Raw genomic sequence first — 13614 nt, 5'->3', positions numbered from 1 at the left:
CTTGATAAATATGAACTGTGGTTTGAACAAAAAACTGCTAGTGTTCTCCATGTTATGCAATATATATATATTAAGTCAAACTGAAATTTGTATTATCAAAATTTATTTTTCATATACTTCTACAATTTGCAGACCTTAATTTCTCATGTACATCTACCTGTAGTTGTGAAAATGCAACCTATACACAAGACACTGGTTTTTAGTATTTAGAATCAAAGTATTACACCTCCTGTAAGTTTTCAAAATTTTACATTGTGCTCCAATGTCAAATAATATTTACAAATTCTTGCATTTCTATTACTAGTTTGTGACACAGGAAATAGTGCCTAAAATTTCTGAAATTGCTGCAGTGATAACAAGTTTCAGTTGTTTGAGGAATACATTCAAAATATTTTTTGATTCTCAGATGGATTGTGTAGGCCTAAATTTCAGATGAACGTTTAAATACACATCTACAAAAATACAACCTCAGCTATAAATATGAGAGAACAATTTAAATATGTTACAGAGTAAACACTTTAGAAAGGATGGAGGGAGTAGAGTATCCTGGTCTTTGAAATATCATACAATGAAGCTGAAATTATTTCATATTCTTCTAGTAAGATTTGTAATAATATTGGACTTCAGACACTATTCTGTACCACAGAATTTTTAACTTTTACATAATCTTTGCTAAAGTTATAAAACCTTTAGTGCTATAATGCAGAATGACACTTTGGAATATTTATTTTGCTACAAGTAGTATGTTGGTAAGACACCAGTGGCCTTCAATCTACTGAAATAAGAAAAATCCTCAATAAACTATTTTCTTCATAGTTTGCAATGGTTAACAAAGGCACATGTAATTATAGCTTATAAACTAAAATTGAAAACACGTTTGCATTTGTTTTACTTGTGTGCATAAAAAAGTACCAAAGTAGTATAACAGTTGTACAGTAAGCAGTTCTTTGCAATTTAGTTTTTTTTCAGCAGTTTTTAGACCCTGTTATATATCTCAATAAGGATATCATTATAACTTTTGTCAAACTTCTCTCATATTTCTGACAAGAGTATAAAAAACATTAATAATTTTTTCCACTTTCTAGGTAGAAATTATGCTTTATACATTAGTTGGGTATAGATAGCTGCCTACAGTGCTGAAAAAATTAAAACAATTAAAGTTGAATTACCAATACATGATCATTAGATGACAATTAACATCCAAAAAGATAGTTGTAATGACAGAAGGGACATATATACTTTTATTTTTAATATCATTTTTTAATTTATGGTAATTGTGATATTACTGTAATATCTTTAAAAAAAACAGTGGTATAACTATTGTTTTAGAATTGCAATCTGCCTTTAAATCAGTATAAAACTATCATTTCCAAAATATTCAAAAACTAATTTGGAAACATGCGTTAGCTAGTTCTGAGTTTATTTGGCAGTATTGAATTGTTAGTTACATAAGCAGCATCTGAGGACCAGCCCAGATATTCTTTGAAGAAAAAGTGCTAGTACACAGTTAATAAAAATCACTACATTTGGAACAAATATTTTTAAAAATATTACTAACTTTCCAGACACTATTACTACTAAGGTAAAAAATGAGTTTACTTTTCACACTGTAAAGAATTCTGTGCTTTTTAAAAATCACAGGTTTGTTCACTTTTTAAAAAAATGAATTGTAAAGCAAAATGTAAGTAATGAGTCTCTAACATTGTGTAACATGCATCAGCAAATGAATCACGTGTTTTTTGATTTCTGTACCTTATATATCAGATTAGATAAGCATTCAATAAATCATTTACATTTCACTTCCAGTTATATAAATATGGATTCTTGTGGAGCTGCTCGAATTTATCTGTAGAAATATTTATGTGCATATTTATAAGCTAAGCACTATATTTATTGGCATTAAACTACACTAGACAGTCTTCCATTGTCTCCCTATCTCTGAATCAGCACTGTTCCAGAATGCTAAGAGATCTACTTAAGGTTTTAAGATTTTTCTTAAATTCTAAATTCCTATTTCATATTGAGCAAATTAATGGCTAAACACTAGAGCTAATAGTCAAGACAGCTTATCCAAATGACTATATTGTTTATAGAAATGACCACATAAAATGAAAGTTGTGCTACATGTTCATTACCATTGCTCTACTGTAACCATTCAAGTGGAATGTTTAAATTATTTTTCAAATTAAATAGTTTTCAGGCATAGGACAAAAGTTGATCAATGTTGTCTCACAACAAAACCAAGTTAACTTTATCTGTTAGTACCACATTCCCAAAGGCATTGCACTCAGTAAATAAACATAGTCAAAGGTCAGAGCTCAAAAGTACCATTAGAAAACTTTACAAATTAGGTTCAATGGGTATTCTATAAGTCAATGGCACAATTCCTGTCAAGTTTAGATTCTGGGTAATTAATACAGCCCATACCAGTTGTCACATAACATTTTATGTGGATTTCCCAATATATGCTTCTTAATTCATGTCTATTCCGGCAAAAAAGCATGGCAGCACAGGTTACCTTGCCATGCTAATATGCATGAGAGGTGACAGAGAACACTTGGAAAGGACAGTAAGAATGGTTAACTGTCCCCAAGTGCCATTTCTTCCTGCACATATACTCCCTAAGCAGTTCCCTAACCTGGTTCAATTGGAATCTGACTAGGGTATCCTGGAAATTGCCTTGCATGGCAATCAGCAAGACAATCACACTTGCCTGTTCACCAACTGCAAATCCTGAATGCCTTCTACTGCAAATGCGTAGAAAATATTTCATTTGGCTTTAAAAAAAATAAGTTATGTTGAATACTTCCGACAAAAATAAAAATCGTGAAGTTAATGTGTTATCTTCTCCCCAACATAGATTTCTGTGTCATGAATTTTAACAAGTACATGGACTGGTTTTCTATCTTGCAAACCTCTGTCATATGAGTTTAATTAGATGGAGCCCACACATTTACTGTTTCAATAGATATTGTCTACACTGGAGAAACAGATCTTACTACATAGCCAATATAAAACTTGATCACTGCTTTTAAAAAAAACCAAGTTTATTTTTTTTAAAGTTTTAAGCTTTGGTTCCAATAACCACTGAATTATGAAGCTCTAAAACCTAAAGGCTTCCAAACCAAAACACTTAATTCTATTTAAGCCTGCTTAGAAACTAAAGGTACCGCCTTAAGGGTTGGGTTTAAAACCAATCGTAACAAGGGACACGTCTGTCCTATTAACCAAATATGTTGGATTTAGGTCTGAGCTTGAAAGAGGCTTTCAGGGACTTTTCCTCCTCCTCCCCCTCCTCCTCGGCATCCCCCTTGAAAGAAGGGGTCGTATGGATGATTTGCGTATGGAACCGGATTTTGTTGAGGCGGGGTTTTATCCTACCACTGCCGGATATTTTCCTACTGAGCTCTTTGCTCTTGTTGGGTGCAGCAGCCCCGTCTGCCGATTCCCTTTCATCCCCATGATGATGGTGGTGGTGGTGGTGGGAAAGCTTGTAAGTAATGAGGTTAGAGGGGAGCACCCTGGAAAGCCTCCAGCGGCTGCTGCCGTTCGATGCCCCGCTGTCGACCTCATCCTGCAGAGCCCCGACGAGGCTGCGTACCTCTTCGGCGGTGCCCCGGCTCAGGTAGTGCGAGGCCTTGTGGCCGCTGTAATCCCGAATATCCACGTCGGCGTCGTAGGCGCCCACCAGCAGCTTCACCACTTCCAAGTGGCCGTGCATGGCGGCCAGGTGCAGCGCGGTGTAGCCGCCGCTGGTGCGCGCGTTAATGTTGATGGGCAGGCATTGCCGGTGGGCGAAATTGACCAGCCTTGCCAGCACTTCGGGATGGCCCAGCTTGGCCGCCCAGTGCAGGCACGTGAAGCCCGTGATGAAGTCGCGCTTGGGCAACAGCGCCGGCTCGCAGCTCAGTAAACTCTCCAGGCTTTCCCAGCGCCCGTCCGAAGCGCACAGCATCCACGCGTGCTCCAGCGGATCCAAGGCCCCCGAGCCCTCGCCGCTGCCACTCTCGTCCTCGGCCGACGAAGACGCCAGGGAGGCGCTGTCCGAATCCCCGCCGCCGCGGCTCCCTCCGCGGTGCAGGCCCCCGCCGCGCTTCTGCTGAGGGGAACTGCCCAGCATCCGCTCCCGGAAGATCTTGTGCCCACACCTGGGTGTGTTGGCGCCGGTAGAGGCTCCGCCCGCCGAGGCGCCCGCAGCCGGGCTCGTGGAGGGCGGCGAGTCTTCTTCGAGCTGGGCCTCAACGGCGTCCCCGCCGGGCTTCTCCTCAGGCTCAGCATCGCCCGAGGGCGTCGCCACCGCCTCCAGGGGCCGCGGGCTGCTCTGCTCTGCCTCCCGGCCGCCGCCGCCGCCGCCTCCTCCTTCTCCTGGGCTCTCTGGGCTCGCCAGAGGTGCCTGGGTGATTCGGGACGGAAGCGCCTCCGGCGGTGCTTCCGAGACGGCAGCGGCGTCGCCCTCCTCGGACGGCAGCTCTCCAGAAGCTGCAGAGGGATCCCCTCTCGCCGCCTTCTCTCCCTTCAGCGGTTCGGCGCCGGCTTCCTCTTCCAGGGCCTCCCTCTCCTCCATCCCGGCTGTCCCCTTCGCCGCCAGGAGCACCAGGGGGGCGCGGCGTGTCCTCGGGATGCCCGACAGTCCCGGAGCCGTTCTCGGCCGGAGGGGCCGCCGCCGCTTCGGATTTCCGACCGCCGGCGCTGCCGCGGTATTTCTTGCGCAGCTGCACATACTTGGTCCCCGAGCCGGGCTCCTGCCGCACCGTGGCCACGGCGTTGACCAGCTCCTTAAAGTGGTCGCGGGCCCGGGCGCGCCTCTCGGGGTCCGGCGAAGCGAGGAAGCCACGGAAATGGTCCAACAGGTCGGCGTTGCGAGCCCGGCCTCCGCGCTCTGCCAAAAACCGGAGCACCGTGTCCCGGTCCAGCTCCCCCGGCGCGGCCATAGGCGCCCACAGACCGTTGGCGGCGGCGGCGCCCGCGCCCCTCCTGTCGATCCCGACCGCTAGCCTTCAGCGCGGGATCCCCTCCCGACTCCTTCGCTTGGCCCGCCATGGCATCGTCGCTGCCACGAGACGCCCGACAGCATCGCCCGAGTCCGGCTTCTCCCTCTCCGCCCTCCCTCGGTTGCCGGACTCTATCAAGCGCGCGTCCCCTCCTTGTTCATGTGACGTCCGCGAGGGAAACAGGGAGGCGCCTTATTTGCCCGCTTTCAAACTGCCCTCCCCTCCCTTTGAATGAATCTCGGCGCTGAGGAGGCTCTAAAGAAGCTCGCCGCTGAGAAGGGAGGGTCGGGGCGCCCGTCCGAAACCACGCCCTCGCCATGCTCCTCCCATATTAAGAGAGTAGGTTTCCCACTCCTACCCGTAGGAGGCAGTGCCGCTCGTACCCCTTCCTCCCTGCCCCCCCCCCACCCACCCAACGTTCGTTTGCGGTTTGGGCAGCATCTTCTGCCGTCGGGACGGGATTGGCTGGGCCTTGGTCCCGCCCTCCTTTCCGCGCGGCCTCTCATCACCACCAGTTACATTCCAGCTGTTGGGATTGGAGTTGGAAGTTCGAGACGGGCTCCCACCCTCCCTCGCCATTGTCTTTGGCGCGCGGTGACCCCTCCCCTCATGTCATGGCTTCTTCCGATGTGGCTCGGCAGCTGGTAAGTCCGGAGCGCGCCCTGAGGTGTGGGCAGAGGGAGAGCCGGCCTGGACTGGGCGACAACGGTCCCGCTCGGGCTTGGCGGCCACACGCCTGCTTTGTGGGTAGGAAATCCCATTGGATTCCCGGGCTTCCTTTTGGTAAAGGGAAAGTTGCAATCCACGAGAGCCGTTTCGCCCCCTTGATTTCGATGGGCACAGGATCCGGCCTAAATGATCCAAAAAGGGCAGCTCTCTGGGACCCAGATTGCTTTCATTCATCCCATTACAAACACTTCCAGCTTCCCCCATCACTTATAGCTTTGTGTAAATCCGAAAGCACCAGCCTCTTGCCATGACTGCAGACAAACAAAAATAGGAAAGTTTGCTGCCCCCCAACCAGTGAGTGCTTGCCTAGAGAATTTTTTTTAACATTATAGACATTGTTATTAGTTAGAATTTTACTTCTTCTGGGAATTTGAGGTATTGTACCTTGTAAAGTAGGCTGACCTGAGGAATAGTGACTGGCACAGAGTGACTTCCTTAATTTTCCATGTCTGAGTATGGAGTTGAATTTGACTTCCCCTCATTCTAATCCAGCGTCTCTAATCTGAGATATCAGGAGGTTTACTTTCAAATATAGACAAAGTTCTCAATTGGTGATGGCTAGCTGTGCCCTGGTGAAACTAAGTAGGATTTGGGTTGGTTAGGACTTGGATGGGAGATTTTCTGAACTATAGTATAGAAAAGAATTCTGGAAGAAGCAGTAACAAATCACTGCCATGATCTATCTATCTATCTATCTATCTATCTATCTATCTATCTATCTATCTATCTATCTATCTATCTATCTATCTATCTATCTATCTATCTATCTACCTACCTACCTACCTACCTACCTACCTACCTACCTACCTACCTACCTATGCTTTTCTAAAGAACATACATGCATGTCAGCATTGCTGCAGCATTTCTCAAATGACTCAGGTAAGACATTAAAGGCTGCTAACAGGTTTATTGTGATACCAGTTTATTGGATTAAACCTGATGTACTTCACAAGGTCTTTGCCCTGTTAAATACTTCAAAGGTTCCTTCTATATTTTTACCTCATTATTTCCACCCAGTATATACCACTGCTACAAATTCCTAGGCACCCCATCTGTTATTAATGCTTCACCTTATTTTTCCTTATTTTCCTTTCCCACTTGAGAAACTGCCTGAATATTCATTTTCTAACTTTTGTATAAAACTTTTGCTTTTTTTTTTTAAAAAAAGTATCACTTCCAACTTGAAAATTTCTATATATAAACTCTACATATAGGAAATTAAGAGTTAGGAAAGAAAAGTATAGAAGTTGTCTCCCTCACACATTAAGTCTTTTGAGTGTTGGAAAATTACCGCTTTGTGTATAACAGGATTAGGCCATGCTTTTGCACATCTTCAGTCTAAAGTATTGCAACCACAGTATAAAAAACATCCCTCCAATAGTTGCTTGGCAGTTCAGTGAGTGTGCAAATGGTTAACTTTTACACACACATTTAATTTAAAATTAAATCCACATATTAACCAACCAAATTGTTGCTGCTGCCCAGTGATAATATGCTTGGAAAACAGTTTCATTGAATGCAATAAAATTTATTTTTGAGTCAATTTGAACAGCACTGCATTGCTGGTAGCTTTATGCTACTAATGTAATTCAGTTATATGTATCTATATGAATATAAACTTATGCTGTAAAGGCAATTCAGATAGGTGTATGGGTGTGTGTATATATATATCTATATGTATATACACATACATATGCACATTTATACAATTTAATTACCTCTGTAGCATAAACCAGTTTATGTTCACAATATATTAATTTGTCAGGTTGCTCTCATTAAATACAGCCTTTGAATTATTTTCTGTGCCTTTCTAAGCTTTTATTATGTCAAGATTTTCCTCCACACCCAGCACTATTTTATAATCAAATATCCTTTATGCTGGTAAGTCAGCATTCTACACTTACACTAAAGTAACACCCATATTTTCATAATCTCTCTTTTTAAATCTATTTAGCTCAAATCTTTTTTCCCCATAAAGGCTGCATTTCCTGGTTATGTTAACATCTAGGGATTATAATTTTCTCAGCTGTTGTTTATATTTAACTTTTTGTATTGTATTTATAATTTGATTTTAATTGATTTTATGATGATTATTTGCTGCCCAGTGTCACTTGTTTGAGATGGTTGGCCATATACATAAATTATTTAAAATAACTGTTCAAATAATGTTTTAAATATTTAAAAAACTTTCCTGAATTTGAAAAATGAATTGCATACTAATGAGCTAAAAACTTATCCATAGGCTGCTGCTATTGTGGAATAATGAGGAAAAAAACAGCAGTGTTTTAAATAATTGTATATTTTACTGTAATATTCAGCTGCTGTTCTGGTTAGATCCTATTTGTGTGTGTGTGTATATATACACATACACACACACATTTCTTATCCTATTTATAAGAGGAGTATAAGGTAGCTTGCACATTTAAAAATACATTAAAAGCTGTGGCAATTTTCTACCCAATTATGACAGATCCTATTTGTATGTGTGTGTTGAAAACCCTTGTTTCTTACCCTATTTATAAGAGGAGTGTAAGGTAGCTTGCACGTTTAAAAATATATTAAAAGCTGTGGCAATTTTCCACCCAATTATGAGCAGTCCTAAAACTGCAATATGAAAGCAATAGGCAAATATCATTAACAACTTATAGGGAAATATTAGAAATATTTACAAGTAATTTTTTACTATCTTTCACTGTGAAACCCCCCACCCCCCCAAAGTTATCATTTATTAGTATTATACCAAAATTTTAAGTTGTTTGTGTTTGGAGGAGCGTTAAGAGATTTTCTAAAATTTATACACTGATTTCCTTTGCATAGATTTGAATCGGATTCATTTGCTATCCCATTCTCATATGACATAATTAGATTGAAAAGAATAATAGTCAGTGATATACCATCTATGATCTATAGAGTTTTATTTTTCTAAGTTTGACTCCAAACTAAACTTTGGCAATATACAGTAGTTGTGAGTGTACTTGTTTCATAAGAAATGAGTATATTTTGACTACTGTATCTCCAGATGATAAAGCATTAGCCTTGATTATTGTTTTCCACTGTGTATGCCTAATTTTTGAAGTGCATGTGATAAAGAATGCATTCTGTAAAGATAGTGGTTCCTTCAGGTAAGGATATGTAAAGATTCTACAGAAAAAAGTAATTAAAAAGATGACTACTATTTAAATTCATAGTACCAATATAAATGATTTATAGCAAAGTTATTTAAATGTTCAAGCCCTTCAAAAGATTTCCATATCACAGACACTTGAGTCACTTAACTTCCTGATTAAAACTTGCATCTACAAGTATGTTCTTTGGCAAAGATTCAGGGACACACAGAAATAATTGGCTTGGTATTTCTGATACACTGTTTGCAGGAGTGTAGGAGAGAATTTACATCCTGTTTAAAAATGCATACTCAATTCTATTTTCATTCTAGAGATTTACTCCTGCTAAATGTACTTTTTTGAAGCTAAGATTTTGCTTTCTATTTTTTAAAAGTTAGAAAGGTAGTTTGTCAAATGGCCAATTGCATTGTTCTGTAAGAGGTAAAACAAAATTGCTGCTTCCACTAAGTTTTTATTATGTTAACTTTTATTTTTATCAATCATTTTAATAAAAAAATAGGGAATTTCAAGCATCATGAACAAAGTTAAAAATGCAATATTCCATACTGTATACTATATAATTTTAAAATTACAAATCACTGTTAAGCTCCAAGTAATACCAAGAATATGAACAACAATGATCTGCCTAGTGCAAATTAATCTCAGCACTGATATTAGGAATTGTAATTTCCACCTAAGTAATTTCTGTTAAGAAAACCCCACATTTCAGATGTGGTTCTGCCCCCTAAATTTAGGTATAATATAAAAATGGTTTTCCAGCTGAATTGATTTCTTTAAATTCCTTTGAAACATAAGCTGTTTTTAACATTGATCGTATTTCCAGAGTTTAATAAGCCATTCTTCAGCAAAGAGAAATGTCCCTATTCCTCAATAGGAAGTGTAAAGCAATAGTCCCCCAATCTTTCAAGCTCAGGGGACCTGTGGAGGCGGCAGTGAGGGTGGGGGTAGCGGATGGTTTTATGTGCGTGTATGCACTGCTTTCACAAATGCAGTATCACACACATTTACACACACATACACAGTCGCCCACCACTTCCGTGGACCGGTTCCAAACACTAGAGTATCCTGGCAGCAGATAGCATGTACAAAGCTAATCAAGTACAGTAGCTAAAATGGATGCTCAGTGATGGTGAAGGGTAAGTTACGGATTGGAAGACAGTGAATAGTGAAAGTGAAGAAGTGATGGACTACTTGTTAGAAAGAGTCTGCTACTAGTTTCCCCCATTGTTTGTAGGATAATGGAGTACTACAGTGATTGTTGTCATTATCTTCTACTTATACAGGTAGTCCTCAACTTGTGACCACAATTGAACCCCAAATTTCTTTTGCTAAGTGAGATAGATGTTACGTGAATTTTGTCCTATTTTACAACCTTTTCTGCCACAGTTGTTAAGTGAATCACTGTGGTTGTAACACAGTTGTTAAAGTGGATCTGCCTTCCCCAATGACTTCTCAGGTAATAAAAGGTGATCACACTGCAACTATCATACATATGATTCATTTGTCAAGCATCTGAGTTTTGATCACCTGACCATGGGCATGCTTGCAGTGTGGTAAGTATGAAAAATAGTTGTGAGTCACTAAGTGAACTGTTGTAAGTCAAGGACAACCTGTATATTGGGTGGCAATGTAAGATCAGATAACATTTTTAAAAAAGAGTTGGAAGGGAAATTCAGCTTTTAAAAGCTTCAACCTCTTTAAATCACTTTCCATAAAAATTGAGCTTTACAACATTTTTACAAAATTCAGAAAAATATTCTAAACTGGTTGTTATATTTTTACACTTTTTACAGAATGAACTGACCTGCAAGCTAGGGTAACAGTTTCTAACAGTAAAGCATCTTATATACGAATTTTCTTTAAGTACAACATTCAGTGTACATTTCTTTTTGTGTATTAATGAGTGTATCTAAAGTTTGTCTCTCTAATTGTTCAGTCATTTACTTGTAGAGATTCAGAGCTATAGTTCATGATTTATTACGGTAGTAAATTAGGCCTAGCAAATGCTTATTAGAAAAAAACAAAAACTGATCAGTGTGTTGATTCAATTAAAAAAAACACATTCTCTTTTCTAGTATTTTAGTAAAAAAGTTTGCAGTCTACATTCAGTAAAGAAATAGCTTGATGATTAGAGAGATCAGAGAAATGAAGCTTCTTTCCATGATGGAAGAGTTCTTTGTGTTGAGTCTCATCAATTACGTAATGGTTTGACCAAAATTTCTTGAAAAGTTTTATAGTATATTATAGATATGTGATCAGAATCACTCTTTCATTAGGCAAAGAAAACAGAATAAAAATAAAACAAGAAAAGGAAAGACATAAAAATGCACTACAAGTAATTGTGAGATCATCAATAGGTGGCCAAAGTCTACCTATTTTTACAGGTAATATAGCAGAATTTAGCTACCTACTGATTTGATAGTAACAGCTGTCCATAAAACAGACCCAAAGTTTTGTCAGATAGAGAGGGTGCAGTATAACAGGTCCAGAGGGGCACAATCTTGGCTATTGTGGAACTTTCCTATATTGCCCCTCCAGCACAGCTGTGGAAAGGGCATTACAGTTTGCTAGGGTTAGTGCCCTCTGAAATTTGGAGACAAGTTATATGCTCTAACTATCAAGTCCTAAATTCTTAGTTTCAGCTTTCAAAAATTCGTCAGTTTCACCTTTGTAATGGGTTTATTAAGAATCATCTTTTCTTGATCTGCAAGGGAGGCAAAATTTAAAATTTAAAATTTAACCACCACATCTTTCACTTAACAACTGCAGTGATTCCTTTAACAACCAGAGCAAAAAGTTCATAAAATGAGGCACAACTCACTTAATTGCCTCACTTAGCAAAGGAAATTTTGAACTCGATTGTCGTAAGTTGAGGACTACTCAACTTACTTGTATTAATTTGTATTACTTGTATTAATATTACTACATTAAAAGTATATATTAAACATATTAAAATTGTATTATTAAAATTTGTATTACTTGTATTAATTTGTATACTAAAAGTCCAAACATATTATGCACTCTTTATTACAAAGGTGAAAAGCTAGAGTAGACTTTCTTTATGTCAGAGCTCCCTCTTGTGGTTATAAAAATATAAATTCCTTAGAAAATAGAAAAATAAAAAAGATTGACCTTATAAAATGCAGATAAAAGAGAGCTGATTGCAGGACAGTAAACCCCAGTAAGGCAAATAAGACAATAATCAAAATAAATTATTTCCACATTGGAAAATTCCTTACTGTATGATTACATCAAATAGGCAGGATTTTTTTTTATTGATCTGAGTTCTCTGGATTTGTCACACAAAGGAAAAAAACCATAATGTGCTGTCATCTGAAATCCATTCTGCAACTTTTAAAGTATCTTGACACCTAGAATCTTAATACCCAGTATTTAGGTATTAATATTACCTTATGAAATCATGGCTTCCTATTGCAGTGGTTGTTGACTGTTTTTTCTTTGGTGGTTAAGCATACAGAATAACGTCTAATGATTTGTTTGGATTCGTAATCTTTCTGATCAAGCATTAGGTAGATCACAGTCTCATTGCTAACCTTAGTCAGGAAAATGCAATTAGGAGGTTTAAGAGGAATGTGAAAGAACTCATCTGAGCACTCGGTTTCAGATTTGTAAAGAAGAGAAAGAGTGTGCCATCTGTGTTTGACTTTGACAATGCCTATTGCCAGCGGAAAACATCTAACAGAGGAACTTCGGGGTGGGGTGGGGAATCGCCTATTGTTCCCTAGATCAAGAGTAGGAGTGGTATGATTTTTCCCATTGTTGAATTATCACTGGTGGGATTCTTTGCTTTAGAACAGGGGTTACCAACCTGGGATGCTGGGGGTGCGAGATGATATTCTAGGGGGTGCGAGAAAAGTCCAGGTAAATAATAGGATATTGGCTATATGTTGGCATTTTTATTTATTATTTATTTCAGGGGGTGCGAGGTTCGAGTGAAATTTATTTAGGGGTGCGGGGCGAAAAAAAGGTTTGGGAACCACTGCTTTAGAACATGCTGGCTTAGAGCTGCAAGGAGTTGTATTTTAGCAACAGGTCCCAAGCCTCCACTTTTATAACAGTTCAAAACCTGCTGCTTCTTCTTTTTCTTTTGGTACATACATTGTGTTATGTGCAAATGGTTTTTCTTCTTGTTCTTTATTGTGTAGTGATGGATTTAAGTCCTGGAACTTACATCACTAAATTAGCTGAGTCTTAAGGTGAATGCATAGCTAAAGTAAAATTCCAGTCACCTCTGTTTAAATCATGGTCTTTGCCTTTGAAGAAAATGTCAGTGGCATTAATTATTTTGTTATGTTATCATATCATAAAATATACAAGTAATTTATGTTGCAACTATTGAAACATAGGATTAGGGTATTAGAAATATAAAGCTAATAAAAGAGTCAAATGTTGATGCTACATAGAAAAATATTATAGTATATTTCTGTAGAACAGTCAATGAACTCGTCTTCATGATGAATATAGAAAGGATTGTGGAATAATCTTAGCATGTCTATCCAGAAGTGAAGCTAGTTTGTTTATTCCCAGGGAAGTTGATATAAAGATGCTTATATCAGGGGGATTGGTAGGAACACTGAAACTTGAAGGTAGTTTCAAAAATCATTACTATGAGGGACATGTCTACTCACATACCAATGAGGTTGTTCCCTAAACTATTATTTCTAGTCCAGCTTACCTTTGTTGTTGTTGCTTTAGGACAAGTGGGCACATTTTCAAATATGGTGCTGAACTATAGCCACTTACCAGTT

General features: G+C 39.4%; 2 protein-coding genes across 6 annotated transcripts in view; one reads left to right on the top strand and one right to left on the bottom strand.

Moving 5' to 3' along the window:
- Window positions 1-86: 86 nt before the first annotated feature.
- Window positions 87-5074, bottom strand: SOWAHC (sosondowah ankyrin repeat domain family member C). Its single transcript, XM_026666747.2, is given in 2 exon segments — window positions 87-4544; window positions 4546-5074. Coding segments are annotated over 2 exon segments (1707 nt in total). The 5' UTR covers window positions 4932-5074; the 3' UTR covers window positions 87-3223.
- A 521-nt stretch (window positions 5075-5595) lies between these two features.
- Window positions 5596-13614, top strand: part of SEPTIN10 (septin 10) — a 37974-nt gene continuing 29955 nt past the window's right edge. For 3 of the 5 annotated variants that reach the window (XM_087967231.1, XM_087967227.1, XM_087967232.1), the window contains exon 1: window positions 5596-5635. In XM_087967231.1, the coding sequence (XP_087823357.1) occupies window positions 5606-5635 (30 nt within the window). In that variant the 5' untranslated portion in view covers window positions 5596-5605. Of the gene's footprint in view, window positions 5739-11120; window positions 11230-13614 lie in introns of those variants that run through there. The other 2 variants (XM_087967229.1, XM_087967230.1) reach the window with 2 other exon arrangements.

The sequence above is a fragment of the Notechis scutatus genome, chromosome 5 (assembly GCF_049901735.1).
Source record: "Notechis scutatus isolate UNSWTSFEM ecotype Mainland chromosome 5, rNotScu1.2, whole genome shotgun sequence".
Classification (NCBI taxonomy): Eukaryota; Metazoa; Chordata; class Lepidosauria; order Squamata; family Elapidae; genus Notechis; species Notechis scutatus.
Note: the sequence above shows the minus strand (reverse complement) of the source record. Positions and strands in the feature narration are given on the sequence as shown.